General features: G+C 38.9%; 1 protein-coding gene and 1 pseudogene across 1 annotated transcript; both read left to right on the top strand.

The window, feature by feature from the left end:
- Window positions 1-668: 668 nt before the first annotated feature.
- On the top strand, window positions 669-2385 carry LOC102283034 (olfactory receptor 7A10). Its single transcript, XM_005901236.3, has 2 exons — window positions 669-1588; window positions 2304-2385. Exons 1-2 carry the CDS (start codon window positions 669-671, stop codon window positions 2383-2385), a joined length of 1002 nt encoding a protein of 333 aa, XP_005901298.2.
- Window positions 2386-3000: 615 nt separating this feature from the next.
- LOC102283323 (olfactory receptor 1571-like) lies at window positions 3001-17696 on the top strand (annotated as a pseudogene).
- The last annotated feature ends 543 nt before the right edge of the window (window positions 17697-18239 follow it).

The raw sequence follows: 18239 nt of genomic DNA, 5'->3' as shown, positions 1-18239 counted from the left end.
ACTCTGCCCTATTTCTCATCACTCTCCCTCTTGGTCATTTCCCCTTGACATGCAAACTTCCACTTGAACCTTGACTATCAGAAACTTCCAATTGAGCCTTGACTATCAGACCCTTCCTCAGGGTCTTTGCACTGGCCCTTCATCCTTCCAGGCCCACATTTCCTGAGATAACCTTGACACCCCAGACCCTCTTCCTTGATATCTCTGTTCAAATGTTACGTTGTTTGCCAGCCTAGCTGGACACCCAGTAAAATATAACACCTTTACTACTACCTTCTATATACCTTCTCTACTTTTCTTCATTTGACATCTTATTATATTTCTACTTGTTTACATTCTTTCTCCATCATTAAACTGTAGGGACTTGTGACTCTCAGCATACTCTGCTTATTCAGGAGATGGTGAGTACTCAATATATAGCCTCAATACTTTGTCAGAATCCCTCATTCAAAGTTTACAATACATGACCTCTTGGTGAAAAGACAGAGATGAACAGGAATTTGTAATCAGAGGATGTCCCAAAAGGGAAAAGTTTCACACCAAAACTGTAGGTGTGGATTTCTTGACCACAAAATATAAATTGTACATTTTAAATTATACCAGTAAGGTCTGTTTTTGTTAAATCAGTCTTATTATTATTTTTATTGCTAGGTAGAGCCCTGCACTACATGGAATCGGGAAACGATACACAAATTTCAGAATTTCTTCTTCTGGGATTTTCAGAGGAACCAGAACTGCAGCCCTTTATATTTGGGCTTTTCCTCTTCATGTACCTGATCACTGTGTTTGGAAACCTGCTCATCTTTCTGGCTGTGAGCTCAGACCCCAAACTCCACACCCCCATGTACTTCTTCCTTTCTAACCTGTCCTTTGTAGACATCTGCTTCACTTCCACCACCATCCCAAAGATGCTGTGGAACATCCAGAGGCAGAGCAAACATATAAGTTATGCAGGCTGTATTAGCCAGATACACTTTTTCCTACTCTTCGCAGGGCTGGATAACTTTCTCTTGACTGTGATGGCCTATGACCGCTACCTGGCCATATGTTACCCTCTGCACTACACAGTCATGATGAACCCCTGGCACTGTGGACTGCTGGTTCTGGTGTCCTGGGTGATGAGTGCTCTGAATTCCCTGTTACAAAGCTTAATGATACTGCGGTTGTCCTTCTGCACAGGCTTGGAAATCCCTCACTTTTTCTGTGAACTCAATCAGGTTGTCCAATGTGCCTGTTCTGACACCTTTCTTAATGACATAGTAATATATTTTGCAGCTGCAATCCTGGGTGGTGGTGCATTCACTGGAATCATTTATTCATACTCTAAGATAATCTCCTGCATACGAAGAATTTCATCAACTCAGGGGAAATATAAAGCATTTTCCACCTGTGCATCTCACCTCTCGGTTGTTGCCTTATTTTATTGTACAGTCTTATCTGTGTATCTTAGCCCTGCTTCTACCCACAGCTCACAGTCAAATATAACAGCTTCAGTGATGTATACAGTGGTCACACCCATGCTGAACCCTTTCATCTACAGTCTGCGGAATAAAGACATAAAGAGGGCTCTGAGAAGATTCATTGGGGTGTCATCTTTAAAAATGCCAACTTACCTCTGGTTGAAGAAGTGTAAATGATTGCCATGCTAAAGAAACTGGAGTAAGAAATCACTATTTTTTTGACCAGATTGTAGGTGTAGATGATGCTTTTTCTATTATTTCCTGGTATTTCCTTTGCTTTGACCTTAACTTCTATCTACACTTAAGAGATTCAATTTTTTAAGATTTCCACTCTAACATATAAAATATTTTTCTGCTTTCACACAGTCAGAGAATAATAAATAAATGATCATGATATCTGGCTATTAGTCATTTATTAATGATATAGACAGGTGCAGATTAGTTTGCATTAATGGTGGAAGTTAGATTGGGCAAAAAAATAGATAAGGACTTTTTTCCAAGCAGAGAAAGTGCCCAGGGGTTTATAAAACATGGCAGATTCATGTTGATATATGGCAAAACCAATACAATATTGTAAAGTAATTAGCCTCCAATTAAATAATTTATTTAATTTTAATTAATTTAAAGAATTTAACTTAATTTATTTATCTATAAAAATAAATAAAGATGACCTGAAAAAATTCAAATCCACCACATGTAGAAGAAAAACTAGTTCTTTCTTAACAAGAAAATGAAGCAAAATTTAGCAGACATGCAGGACCATACGTATGGAGAAAAATTTGGTTGCCAACTAACTGAGTGCATCAACTAGGTAAGAATGGGCTAATTTGAAGTAATTGATAGGACAAGGAGTAGAATTGTGATGGATGCCGGATCAAAAGTGTGTGGTCTTGGTGGGAAGGAAATGAAACTGGGAGGTGACTAATGAATTGAGAATGAAAGGAAGACTTGAAAGCCCTGAATTTTTGCTGGGCATATGGTTGGATGGCATCACCAACTCAATGTACATACATTTGAGCAAAATGACCTTCCTTTCAAAATCTTTTCATACACTAGGATTGTAATGCCTCCTTCCCTTCATCCCTCCCTCCCTTTCTTCCTTCCTTCTTTCCTGAGTTCTTTTCTTCCCACCATTCTCCTGTTTTTTTTTTAACCCCACAATGACTATTTCTTGTCTTCTGTATTGTCATACCTTAAACACCATCTTCCCCCATCCATATGTAAACTGATACCCTTGACCCCTAACTACTCACTGAGAAATCAGAAGAACTTAGAAACAATTTTCCAAAGGGATGCACCTCCATAACAATCCACCCACCAACTCTACCACTAAAATCTCTGCCTTCCTACCTGTCACTCTAAACACTGCTGCTATGAAAGCCAGTATATATATATGTAGAATCTCATCAGCTCAAGGGAAGTATGAAGCATTTTCCACCAATGCATCTCACCTCTCAATTGTCTCCTTATTCTTTTGTACAAGCCTAGTAGTGTACCTTAGCTCTGCTGCTACTCCCAGCTCAAGTATACTGCCTTGGTGATGCACACTCTGGTCACACCCATGCTGAAACCTTTCATCTACAGTCTGAGAAACAAAGACATAAAGGGGGCTCTGCAAACACTCTTTGTGATGGTGAGTCCAAAAAAGCCATTTATACTGGATTTGAAGAAATGCCCATGACTACAGAGCTCAAAGTTTGAGAGTCAGTAGTTGTGATTCTTTAATCAGATTGTAGATGTAGAAGTTGCCTTTTTATTTGTTTCCTGGAATTTTTTATTGTTTTCACCTGCTCTGTACAATGTAATTACCTCATTATCATGAAAATATCCAAAGGCTTTCTCTTCTTTTTCTTTCCTCCTGTGTCCCTTCTTTTTTCTCAAACTTTGATATGAAATGTTGGAAATTCCCATGTATCTCATGGAACTGCCATAATTTATTAAGAATCATTTCTTATTAAATGACAAATATCACCCCATGTAATATGTCTTCAGTTTTACTAAAAAGACTAGTCATGAGTTACCACTCTATTGGGAAAAAAAAAAAACACCTAAGCTTGGAAACTTGGTCGTGTTTATAACATTACAGAGAGGAAAAACCTGAGACTACAGTTGTTTTATGTCTATGTCCATTGTTCCTTTTTAATATCACTTTCTGAATAGGTGTTCCTGATAATGAGGACTTTAATGTACTAGTGTCTTTTTTTTATAATAAGCCATTGAGTTTTATTCTCCTAAATAGGATTCTGTTCTCTTAGCAGGCTCTATATCCACACTGAATACCATAGTTACTGGAAAAAAACTTATTATCAAATACATGTCTGACAGTTTCAGTCTATACAGAAACAGAAACCACAGTAAACAGATTGACTTCATATGACCTTCAAGTCAGAGAAGACATTGAAAATCATGAAACAAACTTGAAATTATATTTTGTAATATTATGCATGTCATTCCTTTTCAAACTATACATCTACTCAATAAATTAAGGAAAATGTCCTTACCCGTAGGTAAAGACAGTACAGAAATAGAGGTATTAGCATAATATATAGGAAGCAGAGAATACTGAGAAGTTAATATACAAGAATTTCACAAACTAATAAACAGGCAGTTCATCTCCTAGACTATATGTGGAGACATTCACAACATCCATAGTTTTATCCATTTATGAATGGAATTTACATACCAGAAATGAATGTATGTTTCAGGGTCTATATTTCAGATTCAGTTGTAATTTTTTGTCTAGATAGTTCATTAAAGATTAAAAATGTTTTTAAATTGTAAGAAAAATTTTGAAAATAGTATGGAACATCAGTGTCAATGTATAAGATGATTTCTTCATTGAAGTGAAGGACTGATGAAACTGTTTTATATTTTCTTATTGAGTCATCTTATTCTTCCTGCTTGAAAACTTGTAGTGATGCCTACAACCATTATTTTCCCCATTGTTCTACATAAAAAACCTGAATCATTCTAAATACTGTCATAAACAAAATGAGCAGTAAATGATATTATCCACTTCATATCTCCCATATGATACAATAGAATTCCTTCAGTTTGCATAATCAGGATTCATGAAAGAACTCGAATTTCTGCCTACTCAAATCATTCAGGGTCAACAGATTTTGTGTACAAATATGTATGTCCTTGCAAGCTGTCCTTGGTATCTGGACAGAAATATCAATGAAGTCACTTTTTAATGCAGTTCTGTGGGCTATCAGGATGCCCAAGTGGTCTAAGGCATCAGACTCAAGCTAATACAATTTTGTGAAGAAAAATTTAAAAAAAAAACAAAACTTGAGTAACAAAGTAATCAGAAATGCTGTCTCCAAATGTCAGAACATGGTCTAACGTGGGGCCAGTAATCCAAAAAAGACTGGATATGTGTATGTATAACTGATTCACTTTGCTGCACACCTGAAACTAACCCAATATTGTAAATTAACTGTATTCCAATAAAACATTTTTTAAAAGAAATAGTAGATTCCCACTTCATTCACTTTGATTATTATATCTTTAGTGGGTTGCTTTATCAGCCATCCTAAAATAAAATGGTAAAACATAATGTGCGTGCATGCTAAGTCACTTCAGTCGTGTCTGACTCTTTGTGACCCCATGGACTGTAGCCCACCAGGCTCCTCTGTACATGGAATTCTCCAGGGAAGAATACTGGAGTGAGTTGCCATGCCTTCCTCCAGGGCATCTTCCTGACCCAGGGATTAAACTGGTGTCTCTTATGTCTCCTGCATTGGCAGCCAAGTTCTTTACCACTAGCACCACCTGGGAAGCCCCAAAATATAATGTATTTATTATTTAATGGGATGGTATGGTTTGGAATTTTTCCAAGCACTGTTAGTTTCCTCATGAGCCTGTAATTAGCTGTCTATCTCTACATAGGGTTTCTAAGACTCATCTGTGCCTGGCTATAGTGCTCTTCCATCTTAAAATAAATTATAGTTAGTTTGTTCATTTCTATATCTAGTTAATCTAGTTTACAGGAAAAAAATATTTTATCATATGTACATTGCCTTAATTTATTCCACTGCTGCTATGGTCATACATAACACTTTACTTTCTTCCCAGTTAGAAGACATATCATCCACACTTGTTCAGTGTGGCTCAGCTACCTGTATTCAATCTTACCCTGAGTCATGCATCTTTAGATTTTTTTTCCCCTTTAACTAATTACAGTATGCCATGGATGGCATCACTGACTCGATGGACATGAGTCTGGGTGAACTCCAGGAGTTGGTGATGGACAGGGAGGCCTGGCGTGCTGCGATTCATGGGGTCACAAAGAGTCGGAGACGACTGAGCAACTGAACTGAACTGAACTGATGTGATAAACTGGAGAAGGAAATGGCAACCCACTCCAGTTCTCTTGCCTGGAAAATCCCATGGATGGAGGAGCCTGGTAGGCAGCAGTCCATGGTGTCGCAAAGAGTCGGACAGGACTGAGCAACTTCACTTTCACTTTTCACTTTCATGCATTGGAGAAGGAAATGGCAACCCACTCCAGTGTTCTTGCCTGGAGAATCCCAGGGATGGTGGAGCCTGGTGGGCTGCCGTCTATGGGGTCACACAGAGTCAGACACTACTGAAGCGACTTAGCAGCAGCAGCAGCATGCGATAAGCTGAATATATTTAACATGTACTAGTAATAGAGGTGGAGAAGGAAATGGCACCCCCACTCCAGTATGCTTGCCTGGAAAATCCCATGGACAGAGGAGCCTGGGTAGGCTGCAGTCCATAGCATCGCTAAGAGTCGGACACGACTGAGCGACTTCACTTTCACTTTTCACTTTCATGCATTGGAGAAGGAAATGGCAACCCACTCCAGTATTCTTGCCTAGAGAATCCCAGGGATGGGGGATCCTGGTGGGCTCCCATCTATGGGATCGCACAGAGTCGGACACGACTGAAGCAACTTAGCAGCAGCAGCAGTAATAGAGGAAGTAGAGGGACATTCTCAGGGTGACATCGAAACAAGATGGCAGTGTAGGAAATCCTATACCTGTCCCCTCCCAGAAACATCAAATTGGATAACTATCCATTCACCAGAATACCTTCATACAAGCAAAGCATTTCTGGTGAGGCTTTACAGCACCTTGATGAAGGAAACTACTTTTTTTAAAGATGCATTGAATAGAATAGGAAGGACAATTTCATATTATCCTTGCCACTCCTACCCCAAATCTAGGCATCTCAGGACCAAGACAGAAACATCCAAGTGGGGAAAGACAAGTGAAGGAGGTATTTGACTTCACTTCATATTCCAGTGCCATGTCTTTAGTAGTGTCAGTCTAGCCCTTGTGGTCTAGACCCCAAACAAGTTCCTGCAAACACAAGATCTGAACTCACTGCAGCACCAGGCTATTCCTCATGCTTTCAGTGTCCATGCAAGCTCCAGCAGACAGCTTATGCTGTCTCCTTCAGACACAGGCTTGTGGCTCATCTAAGCATCAAGGCTGGCCCCTGAGACCCAACATCCAGGCTTGACATGGAACCAACCCAGCATATGGTCCCCATTCTCTAGGAAATCTCCCTCAAACTAAAGATCTCAGCCTTCACCAGAACAAAACCAAACTCTACCAATTGAAATGTCAAGCCCATAGCAGGGGTCCCTGACACATGGTTGGCAACTTTGGACAAAAATTTCATTCCTGATCATAGAACTACATGTCATGCTCACCACCACAGACTCAAGCAGGTGATTTCAAGATCCAGCCCTTGCTTGTATGGTCTCAGACATTGGACAGGCCACAGGGACCTGAGAATTAGGCAACTTGATTACTCAGACCCCAGGCCTGCCCACCCAAGGACTCCAGAAGCACTTCCACCTGTGGACATCATCAGGGAACTCACTCAGTATCTTTTGTAGGATGACTGCAGAAGGACTTGGGCTACTATCAGGAAGAAATTTTTTAAAATCTGTTTTCAGATTTTACTGTTTTCTACAGCAGATGCACCAATTTACATTACCACTAACAGTGTAAAGAGGGTTCCCTTTCCTCCAGACCCTCTCCAGAATTTATTAGCTGACTTTTTAAAGATGACATTTCTGACCAGTTTGATGTTGTACCTCATTGTTGTTGATTTGCACTTCTCTAATACATAGAGATGATGAGCATCTTTGCATGTGCCTATTGGCCATCCTCTGGAGACATGTGGATTTATGTCTTCTGTGCATTTTTCAATTGAGTTTTTTTTATTTAATTTGAATGTTTTTGAAATGAACCCCTTGTTAGTCACATCTTTTGCAAATATCTTATCCCTGTCCATAGGCTGTCTTTTCTATTTATTTATGGTTGCCTTTGGAAGCAAAAGCTTATAAGTTTGATTAAGTCACACTGGTTTATTTTTGCTTTTATATCTATTGTCTTGGAAGACTGACCTAAGAAAACACTGCTATGATTTATGTTGGAAAATGTTTTGCCTGTGATCTTTTTTAGAAGGTTCATATAAGTGTATTCACTTATATTTAACTCTCTAAGCCATTTTGAGTTTATTTTTGTGTATAGAGTAAAGATATGCTCTCACTTCATTGATTTACATGTGGTTGTTCCAGATATCTCAACACCACTTGCCAAAGAGACTGTCTTTTTCCCATTGTTTCTGTTTTCAAAATTTAAGTGTACATAGGTCTGTGGGTTTATTTCTGGGCTCTCTACTGTATTATATTGATCCACATGTCTGATTTTTGCCAACAGCACAGTTTTGATAACTATAGCTTTATAGTATTGTCTGAATGTGGGAGGGTTCTGCCTTCTGCTTTGTTCTTTTGTCCTCAGGATTTCTTTGTCAACTGTTGGTCTTTCATGGTTCCATATATATTGTTGGATTATTTTTTCTAGATCTATGAAAAATGTCATGGGTATGTTGATAGGGATTACCTTAAAACTGTAGATTGCTTTGGGTAGTATGTCCATTTAACAATATTAATTCTTCCATTCCAAGAGCATGAAATAATTTTCAATTTCTTTAAATCATTTTTGTTGTTGTTCAGTTACCTGGTCATGTTTGATTCTTCATGACCCATGAACTGCAGCACACCAGGTTTCCCTGTCCCTCACCATCTCTGGTTGTTTGCTCAAGTTCATGTCCATAAAATTAGTGATACTATCCAACCGTCTCATTCTCTGTCACCCTCTTCTCCTCCTGCCTACAATCTTTGCCAGCATCAGGGTCTTTTCCAATATTGAATCATTTTGAATTTTCTTTCTTAATGTTTTGTAGTTTTCAGTATATAAGTCTTTTTCCTCTTTGGTGAGGTATTTTCCTGAGTATTTTTTAGATGCAATTTTAAATGAAATTGCTTGTTTACATTCCCTTTCTGAGATTTCATTGTTAGTGTAAAGAAATGCGACTGATTTGTGTATGATAATTTTGTATCCTGTTACCTTGATGAATCTGTTCATCAGTTCTACTACTTTTTGTATGGAATATTTAGAGTTTCATGTGTATATAGAGCATCATGTTGTCTGTGTTTAATGACAACATTACCTTTTACTTGAAAATCTGAATAAATTTTATTTCTTTTTCTTGTCTTCCAGTTCTATATTAAAGAGAAATGGTGAGAGTGGGAATCATAGTCTCGGTCTAGATTCTAGTGGAAAGTCATTCCGCTTTTCAATGTTGAGTATCATATCAGTTTTCAATTATCATAAGTAGTTTTTATTATGTTGAGATATGTTACTTATATGGCATTCCTACTGATTTAGATGGTAAAAAATCTGCCTGAAATGCAGGAGACCCAGGTTTGATCCCTGGATCAGGAAGATGCCCTGGAAAAAGGAATGGCTATCTGTTCTAGTGTTCTTGCCTAGAGAATTTCATTGACAGAGGAGTCCCGTGGGCTACAGTCCATGGAATTGCAAAGAGTTGGACATGACTAAGCACTAACATTTTCCCTATATATTTACTTTAATAAAGGTTTTTATTATGAAAAGATGATGAATTTTATCAGTACTTTTTCATTTTCCTATTATGATTTTTATTATTTCCTTCCTTTTATTATTTTTTTCCTTCCTTCCAACTTTGGGCTCTTTGCTCTTCTTTTGCTACTTCCTTTAGATGTAAAGTTAAATAGTTTGTTAGATATCTTTCTTGTTTCTTGAGTAGGTATGCATTACTATGAACTTTCCTCTTGTTAACACTATTGCTTTATCTCAGAGGTTAATATATGTCATATTTTGATTTTCATTTGTCTTCAGGGTTTTTTATGACTCCTTTGATTTCCTAAATGACTCAGTATTGTTCAGTAGATCATGTTTAGCTTGCAGATATTTGTGATTTTCCAGCTTTTTTCTTATAGTCCATTTGTAGTTTCATGCCATTACAATCAGAAAAATGCTTAATATAATTTAAGTCTTCTAAATTTATTAAGATTTGTATTGTGTCCCAACATATGGTCTATTCTTGAGAATGTTACACATGCACTTATGAAGAATGTGTATTCTGCTGCATTCCATTTGGATGGAATCTTGCTACTCAAAGAGTGGTCCACACACTAAGACCTGTAGTATCAACACGAGCAGAAGGTTTCTTTGATTTTCAGAATCTCTGGGCCTATCAGAACCTGATGAATCCCAATCTACATCAGAACTACAAACCCACATGATTCTTATGCACAATGAAGTTGGGGAAATGCTGGTCTGGAACTGGTTTTCTCATCATCTCAAGTTAACAATTGGACTGCATAATTATTTGTATTGAGTACTGTAGTTGTCTAGTAGTATTGTTTCAGACATTGACAAATATCTCCCAAGGGAAAATTATCTTTGTTTGAGAACCAGTGGCCTATGGTTGAAACATGGTGCATCCTGACAGAATTCTGACCAAAACCCTTTCCTTCCTCAGTCTGAGCCTTTAAACAGATAATTTAACTGCTTAAAACGCATTCCTGCAATGGAAAATTGAGCTCACAATACTACTTCTGAGCACAAACTTTTCTTAAACTTAAATCAAGTAGTGCCTATAAGATGCTAATCTCAGGTTCAGTTCAGTTCAGTTCAGTCACTCAGTGGTGTCCAACTCTTTGCGACCCCATGAATTGCAGCACACCAGGCCTCCCTGTCCATCACCATCTCCCGGAGTTCACTCAAACTCACATCCATCGAGTTGGTGATGCCATCCAGCCATCTCATCCTCTGTTGTCCCCTTCTCCTCCTGCCCCCAATCCCTCCCAGCATCAAAGTCTTTTCCAATGAGCCAACTCTTTGCATGAGGTGGCCAAAGTTCTGGAGTTTCAGCTTTAGCATCATTCCTTCCAAAGAACATCCAGGACTGATCTTTAGAATGGACTGGTTGGATCTGCTTGCAGTCCAAGGGACTCTCAAGAGTTTTCTCCAACACCACAGTTCAAAAGCATCAATTCTTTGGTGCTCAGCTTTCTTCACAGTCCAACTCTCACATCCATACATGACCACAGGAAAAACCATAGCCTTGACTAGACAGACCTTTGTTGGCAAAGTAATGTCTCTGCTTCTGATTATGCTATCTAGGTTGGTAATAACTTCCCTTCCAAGGAGTAAGCATCTTTTATTTTTATTTTTAAAATTTATTTATTTTAATTGGAGGCTAATTACTTTACAATATTGTATTGGTTTTGCCATACATCGACATGAATCTGCCATGGGTATACACGTGTTCCCCATCCTGAACCCCCTTCCCACCTCCTTCCCCATACCATCCCTCTGGGAGTCTTAATTTCATGGCTGCATTCACCATCTGCAGTGATTTTGGAGCCCCCCAAAATAAAGTCGCATTAAAATATATAAATGTGCTCTTTAATAATTAACAAATATTTTATAGTAAGGGACTAAGTATCAGATCTTAACTTGTGACATTCCTAAATTTTGGGGCAAACGTGTCAAGATGCCAAAGAATGTACCATCCATAAAAAGTGTAAAAGTTAGTCACTCATTGTGTCCAACTAATTGTGACCCCATGGGCTTTAGCCGACCTGGATCCTCTGTCCACAGAACTTTTCAGGCAAGAATACTGGAGTGGGTTACCACTTCCCAGGAGATCTTCCTGACCCAGGGATCGAACCCAGTTCTCCTGCATTGCAGGCAGATTCTTTACCATCTGAGCCACCAGGGAAGCCACTTTTTTGGGCAATTGTATCAAGAAGCCAAAGAATATGGCATCCATAACTATATATCAAAGAACACTGTCTTCCCTCTAGTTGAAGGAAGAAAGAACAGTTTTCTGACAATAAAGTCCAGTGTGCTCACCATAAATTAATCTTTTAAGGTTCAAAGGGACTTCAATCTGAGAGTTCCCTTAGTCTCAGCCTTTGGAAAAATATTAAACCAAATTCTCCAAAGAAGACATACAGATGGCTAACAAACACATGAAAAGATGCTCAACATCACTCATTATCAGAGAAATGCAAATCATAACCACTATGAGGTACCATTTCACACCAGTCAGAATGGCTGCGATCCAAAAGTCTACAAGCAATAAATGCTGGAGAGGGTGTGGAGAAAAGGGAACCCTCTTACACTGTTGGTGGGAATGCAAACTAGTACAGCCACTATGGAGAACAGTGTGGAGATTCCTTTAAAAACTGGAAATAGAACTGCCTTATGATCCAGCAATCCCACTGCTAGGCATACACACTGAGGAAACCAGAAGGGAAAGAGACACGTGTACCCCAATGTTCATCACAGCACTGTTTATAATAGCCAGGATATGGAAGCAACCTAGATGTTCATCAGCAGATGAATGGATAAGAAAGCTGTGGTACATATACACAATGGAGTATTACTCAGCCATTAAAAAGAATACATTTGAATCAGTTCTAATGAGGTGGATGAAACTGGAGCCTATTATACAGAGTGAAGTAAGCCAGAAGGAAAAACATCAATACAGCATACTAACGTATATACATGGAATTTAGAAAGATGGTATCAATAACCCGGTGTACGAGACAGCAAAAGAGACACTGATGTATAGAACAGTCTTATGGACTCTGTGGGAGAGGGAGAGTGTGGGAAGATTTGGGAGAACGCCATTGAAACATGTAAAATATCACGTAAGAAACTAGTTGCCAGTCCAGGTTCGATGCACGATACTGGATGCTTGGGGCTAGTGCACTGGGACGACCCAGAGGGATGGTATGGGGAGGGAGGAGGGAGGAGGGTTCAGGATGTGGAACACATGTATACCTGTGGTGGATTCATTTTGATATTTGGCAAAATTAATACAATTATGTAAAGTTTAAAAATAAAATAAAATTTTAAAAAAAGCGTTAAGATAAGGTGGTCCAAGTTAGACCCCCGAAAAACATACATGATTGCATTCAAAGAGTAATAAAGACTGGATTCACTTGACTTTGAACCTGTTCTCTTGAGAGCAGAGCATCATTAGGAGAATTTTTCTTTCATTTTATTCCAATTACACATTAAGAAATCATGTACATAGAAGTAGAAATAGTGAGAGGGAAAGGTGCCTAATAAGAAGGTTCAGTTCAGTTGCTCAGTCATGTCCAACTCTTTGCAACCCCATGAACCGCAGTATGCCAAGCCTGCCTGTCCAACATCAACTCCCAGACTCCACCCAAACCCATGTCTATCCAACCATCTCATCCTCTGTTGTCCCCTTCTCCTCCTGCCCTCAATCTTTCCCAGAATCACAGTTTTTCCAATGAGTCAGCTCTCTGCATCTGCTGGCCAAAGTATTGGAGTTTCAGCTTCAGCATCAGTCCCTCCAATGAACACCCAGGACTGATCTCCTTTAGGATGGACTGGTTGGATCTCCTTGCAGTCCAAGGGACTCTCAAGAGTCTTCTCCAACACCACAGTTCAAAAGCATCAATTCTTCTGGGCTCAGCTTTTTTTACAGTCCAAGTCTCACATCCATACATGACTACTGGAAAAACCATAGCCTTGACTAGACGGACCTTTGTTGGCAAAGTAATGTCTCTGCTTTTGAATATGCTGTCTAGGTTGGTCATACGTTTCCTTCCAAGGAGCAAGCATCTTTTAATTTTAATAAGCAGGTATAGAAAGCTATTAGTATGTCCCCTGCTGAGGTCCCTTAGTGTTTGCAGCCTTAAGCTGGACACGACACAGAGTTGCTTTTGGAGTCATAAGTCTGGATCAGGGGCCAGTGTTTTACTACACTCTGCTGTCTTGTCTGGTGACAGATTCAGTCTTCATCATCAGTCACCCAAGGAGTGACTCACATTCCACAAGAGACCTCCTTCTACGAAACTCCATCTAGGTAAGTCTGAGAGCACAGGAATTACTCTAGGAAAGATTTAGAGAAAATAAAACCTGAGAAGCTTTACCTGAAATAAGCTAAGTGCCTGAACAGTTTAGTCCAGAGATAACTGTTTGTATTCTTGGTTAACTAGTAATGTATAATTTGTTTATTTAATATAATAATAAGATGTGTCTGTTTGAGTCTGCAACACAAGCTGACAATTAAGTGATGGGAATAAAGGTCCAATTAGAGGACACTGTAAAATAAGTGAAATAAATTACATGGTTCTGTGAAAATTAAAACATATGTGAGTTATGCTGTTCAGAAGAACAGAAACATGTATTATGTGTGAGGGACTATGCAGAACATCAAGTATTTTTTTAATTTCAAATTTGGGGTGTATTTGAGCATGCTCTGTATTCATTGAAAAGATCCAAATCAAAGGAGGTAGCTATTACTTTGCAACAACAGTTATTGAGATATCTATTTCACAGTATCTTTTCTCATGCTGTGTGCTCATATGAAAAAAAATGCAATTAATAAATCTGAAGAAGAACACTAGGTACTTTTTCTTTGCAACTATTTCATTATTTGTGAGTTTGCATGTATTGATATTTTTAGTTTTTTTACACATTTACTTTTTATATTTTTATTTTATATTTTTATTTTATAGTATAAAGAGTTCTTGCACAGTATATGTGTGTGTGTGTATATATATATATATATATATATATATATATATATATATATATATATATACACACACACACACACAAAATGGTCTGAGTTTTAAAGATTCTTTTTATTCCATATTTTCAGAAAAATTGATTTTTCCACTACTGCTATTTGACATCAATTCACTTACATATATATATATATATATATATATAGAGAGAGAGAGAGAGAGAGATGTGAGAAACTGTATATATTTTGCATTGTTAGTTATAAAAATGTGAGAAACTGTATATATTTTGCATTGTTAGTTATATTAATTTTGTCATGTCTTACCATGTTACATTTTATGCAGAGAAAGTTTTCCTCTATGCTTGGTAGTAATAACAGCCTTTTATATGTATAACACTCTTCTTGTATGTCTATATTTCTTTAATGATAATTTTTTTTCCTTTTTCGATTAGATTTGCTTTTATAAATATCAATGCAGGGGACCTGGTTTCAATCCCTAGGAAGATTCCCCAGAGAAGGAAATGGCTACCCACTCCTGTATTCTTGCCTGGAAAAATCCATAGACAGAGGAGCCTGGTGGGCTACAGTCCATGGGGTCACAAAGAGCTGGATACGGCTGAGCGACTAAGCATAGCACAGCAAGCAACTAACACTTTCACTTTCCTCTAATTTAGGGTATAGATTATCTGCTTTTGAGAGCATGCTTTGTATTATTTCCATCCTAATTTTGCATCTGGAGGTGAAATGATGGTGTGTGTGTGTGTGTGTGTGTGTGTGTGTGTGTGTGGTGTGTGTGTGTGTATGTTGTGAGGCATAAGAGTCCTTACAACAGAAGGACCTGAACTCATTTAAGCAAATTATTCCCCTTGAAATGCAGACACCGGAATGTTAGCATAGTATTAAAATTAAAAGTGGATCCAGTCCCATGTACAGAATTCCTTGGGAATAAAATCAATAAAGTGTAAGAACAGCACGTGAATGAGGGACTCCCTGTATCTTCATTTCTTAGCATTGTCTGTCCAATCTCTCCCTCTTGCTCATTCCCCTTGACACTCAAACTTCCACTTGAGCCTTAGTATTAGAAACAATTGCTTTCTTCAAGGTCTTTGCACTACCCATTCTTCCTGCCAGGTCAACATTTACTGAGATAACTTTGACATCCCAACCTCTCTTCCTTGAGGTCTCTGTTCAAATGTTACCTTGTTTGACAGCCTAGCTATATACCCAGGAAAGAATATCACCTCATCCACCACTTCCTATATATCTTCTCTGTTTTTCTTAATTTTATTTATCAGTATTTGACATGTTATAAGATTTCTATTGTTTATATTCTTTCTCCATCATTGAACTGTGAGGACTTTTGTCTCTCAGCACACTCTACTTCTTGCTTAGGAGATGGTGAGTACTCAATATACACCTTCAATGTTTTGTCAGAATTTCTCATTCAAAGTTTACAATGCATAATCTCTTGAGGGAAAGACAGAGATGAACAGGAATTTACAGTCAGAGGATGACTGAAGGGAACAAGATTCACACAAAAATTATAGGTATTGATCTCATGACTGCAAAATACAAATTGTAGAATTTCAACTATGTCAGTAAGGCCCAGTTTTGTTAAATCTATTTTTTTTTTATTTCTAGGTAGTGCCCTTCAGCACATGGAATTAGAAACTGGAGCCTATTATACAGAGTGAAGTAAGCCAGAAAGAAAAATACCAATACAGTATACTAACGCATATATATGGAATTTAGAAAGTTGGTAACAATAACCCTGTATGGTTTTTGGACTCTGTGGGAGAGGGAGAGGGTGGGATGATTTGGGAGAATGGCATTGAAACATGTATAATACCATATATGAAATGAGTCTCCAGTCCAGGTTCGATGCACAATACTGGATGCTTGGGGCTGGTGCACTGGGATGACCCAGAGGGATGGTATGGGGAGGGACGAGGGTTCAGGATGGGGAACACATGTATACCTGTGGCGGATTCATTTTGATATATGGCAAAACCAATACAATATTGTAAAGTTAAAAAGTTAAATTAAATATAAAAAAAAAGAAAGGAAATGATGCACAAATTTCAAAATTTCTTCTTCTTGGATTTTCAGAGGAACCAGAACTGCAGTCCCTCATATTTGTGATTTTCCTCTCTATGTACCTGATCACTGTGTTTGGAAACCTGCTCATAATCCTGGCTGTCAGTTCAGATCCCCACCTCCACACCCTACGAACTTCTTCCTCTCCAACCTGTCCTTTGCAGACATCTGTTTCATCTCGACCACCATCCAAAATATGCTCTGGAACATCCAGACAGAACAAAGGTATAACGTATGAAGGCTACATCAGCCAGATAAGTTTTTTCCTGCTCTTCGCAGGGCTGGATAACTTTCTCCTGACTGTGATGGTCTATGCCTGCTACCGGCCATATGTCACCTTCTGCGTGACATAGTCATCATGAACACCAGAATCTGTGGACTGCTGGCGCTAATGTCCTAGATCTTGGGTGCCCTGAATTCCTTGTTACAAAGCTTAATGATGCTTCAGTTGTCCTTCTTCACAGACTTGGAATTCCCTCACTTTTTCTGTGAACTCAATCAGGTTGTCCAATATGCCTCTTTTGACACTTTTCTTAGTGACACAGTAATATATTTTGCAGCCGCAATCCTGGGTGGCAGTCCATTCACTAGAATCATTTATTCAAACTCTAAGATAGTTTCCTCCATATGACACAATTCATCAACTCAGGGAATGTATAAAGCATTTTCCACCTGTGCATCTCACCTCTTGGTTGCTACCTTATTTTACTGTACAGTCCTATCAGTGTACCTCCTACCCACAGTTCACAGTTAAATATAATGGACTCAGTGATGTACACAATGGTTACACCCATGCTGAACCTCTTCATCTACAGTCTGTGGAATAAACACATAAAGAGTGCTCTAGAGAAGGCAATGGCACCCCACTCCAGCACTCCTGCCTGGAAAATCCCATGGACGGAGGAGCCTGGTAGGCTGCAGTCCATGGGGTCGCGAAGAGTCAGACACAACTGAGCGAATTCACCTTCACTTTTCACTTTCATGCATTGGAGAAGGAAATGGCAATCCACTCCAGTACTCTTGCCTGGAGAATCCCAGGGATGGGGGAGCCTGGTGGGCTGCCGTCTGTGGGGTCGCACAGAGTCGGACACGACTGAAGCGATCTAGCAGCAGCAGCAGGAAGATTCATTGAGGTAGCATCTCTAAAAATGCCAACTTATCTGTGGTTGAAGAAGTGAACATGATTGCAGGGCTCAGAAAATCAGAGCCAGAAATCGTTATTCTTTTATCAAATTGTAGGTGTAGACTATGTTTTATCTATTTTTCCTGATATTTTCTTTTTTTGTATATTTTTTGCTTCACACAGTCAGAGAATAATTAACACATGATCATGAGGTCTGGTTATTAGTAAATCATTAGTGGGATATGTATCGGAGAAGGCAATAGCACCCCACCCCAGTACTCTTGCCTGGAAAATCCCATGGACAGAGGAGCCTGGTAGGCTGCAGTCCATGGGGTCGCTAAGAGTCGGACACGACTGAGCGACTTCACCTTCATTTTTCACTTTCATGCATTGGAGAAGGAAATGGCAAGCCACTCCAGTGTTCTTGCCTGGAGAATCCCAGGGACGGGGGAGCCTGGTGGGCTGCCGTCTCTGGGGTCGCACAGCGTCGGACACGACTGAAGCAACTTAGCAGCAGCAGCAGCAGTGAGATATGTATGTATATATATATATACATGCTAATACACCTTTATATACATACATATACAGGTGCAAATTCAGTTCAGTTCAGTTCAGTCTCTCAGTCATGTCTGACTCTTTGCAACCCCATGAACTTCAGCATGCCA

The sequence above is a fragment of the Bos mutus genome, chromosome 7 (genome assembly GCF_027580195.1).
Source record: "Bos mutus isolate GX-2022 chromosome 7, NWIPB_WYAK_1.1, whole genome shotgun sequence".
In the NCBI taxonomy this organism is placed as follows: domain Eukaryota; kingdom Metazoa; phylum Chordata; class Mammalia; order Artiodactyla; family Bovidae; genus Bos; species Bos mutus.
The sequence above is the reverse complement of the archived record's forward strand: the minus strand, read 5'-3'. Positions and strand labels throughout refer to the sequence as shown.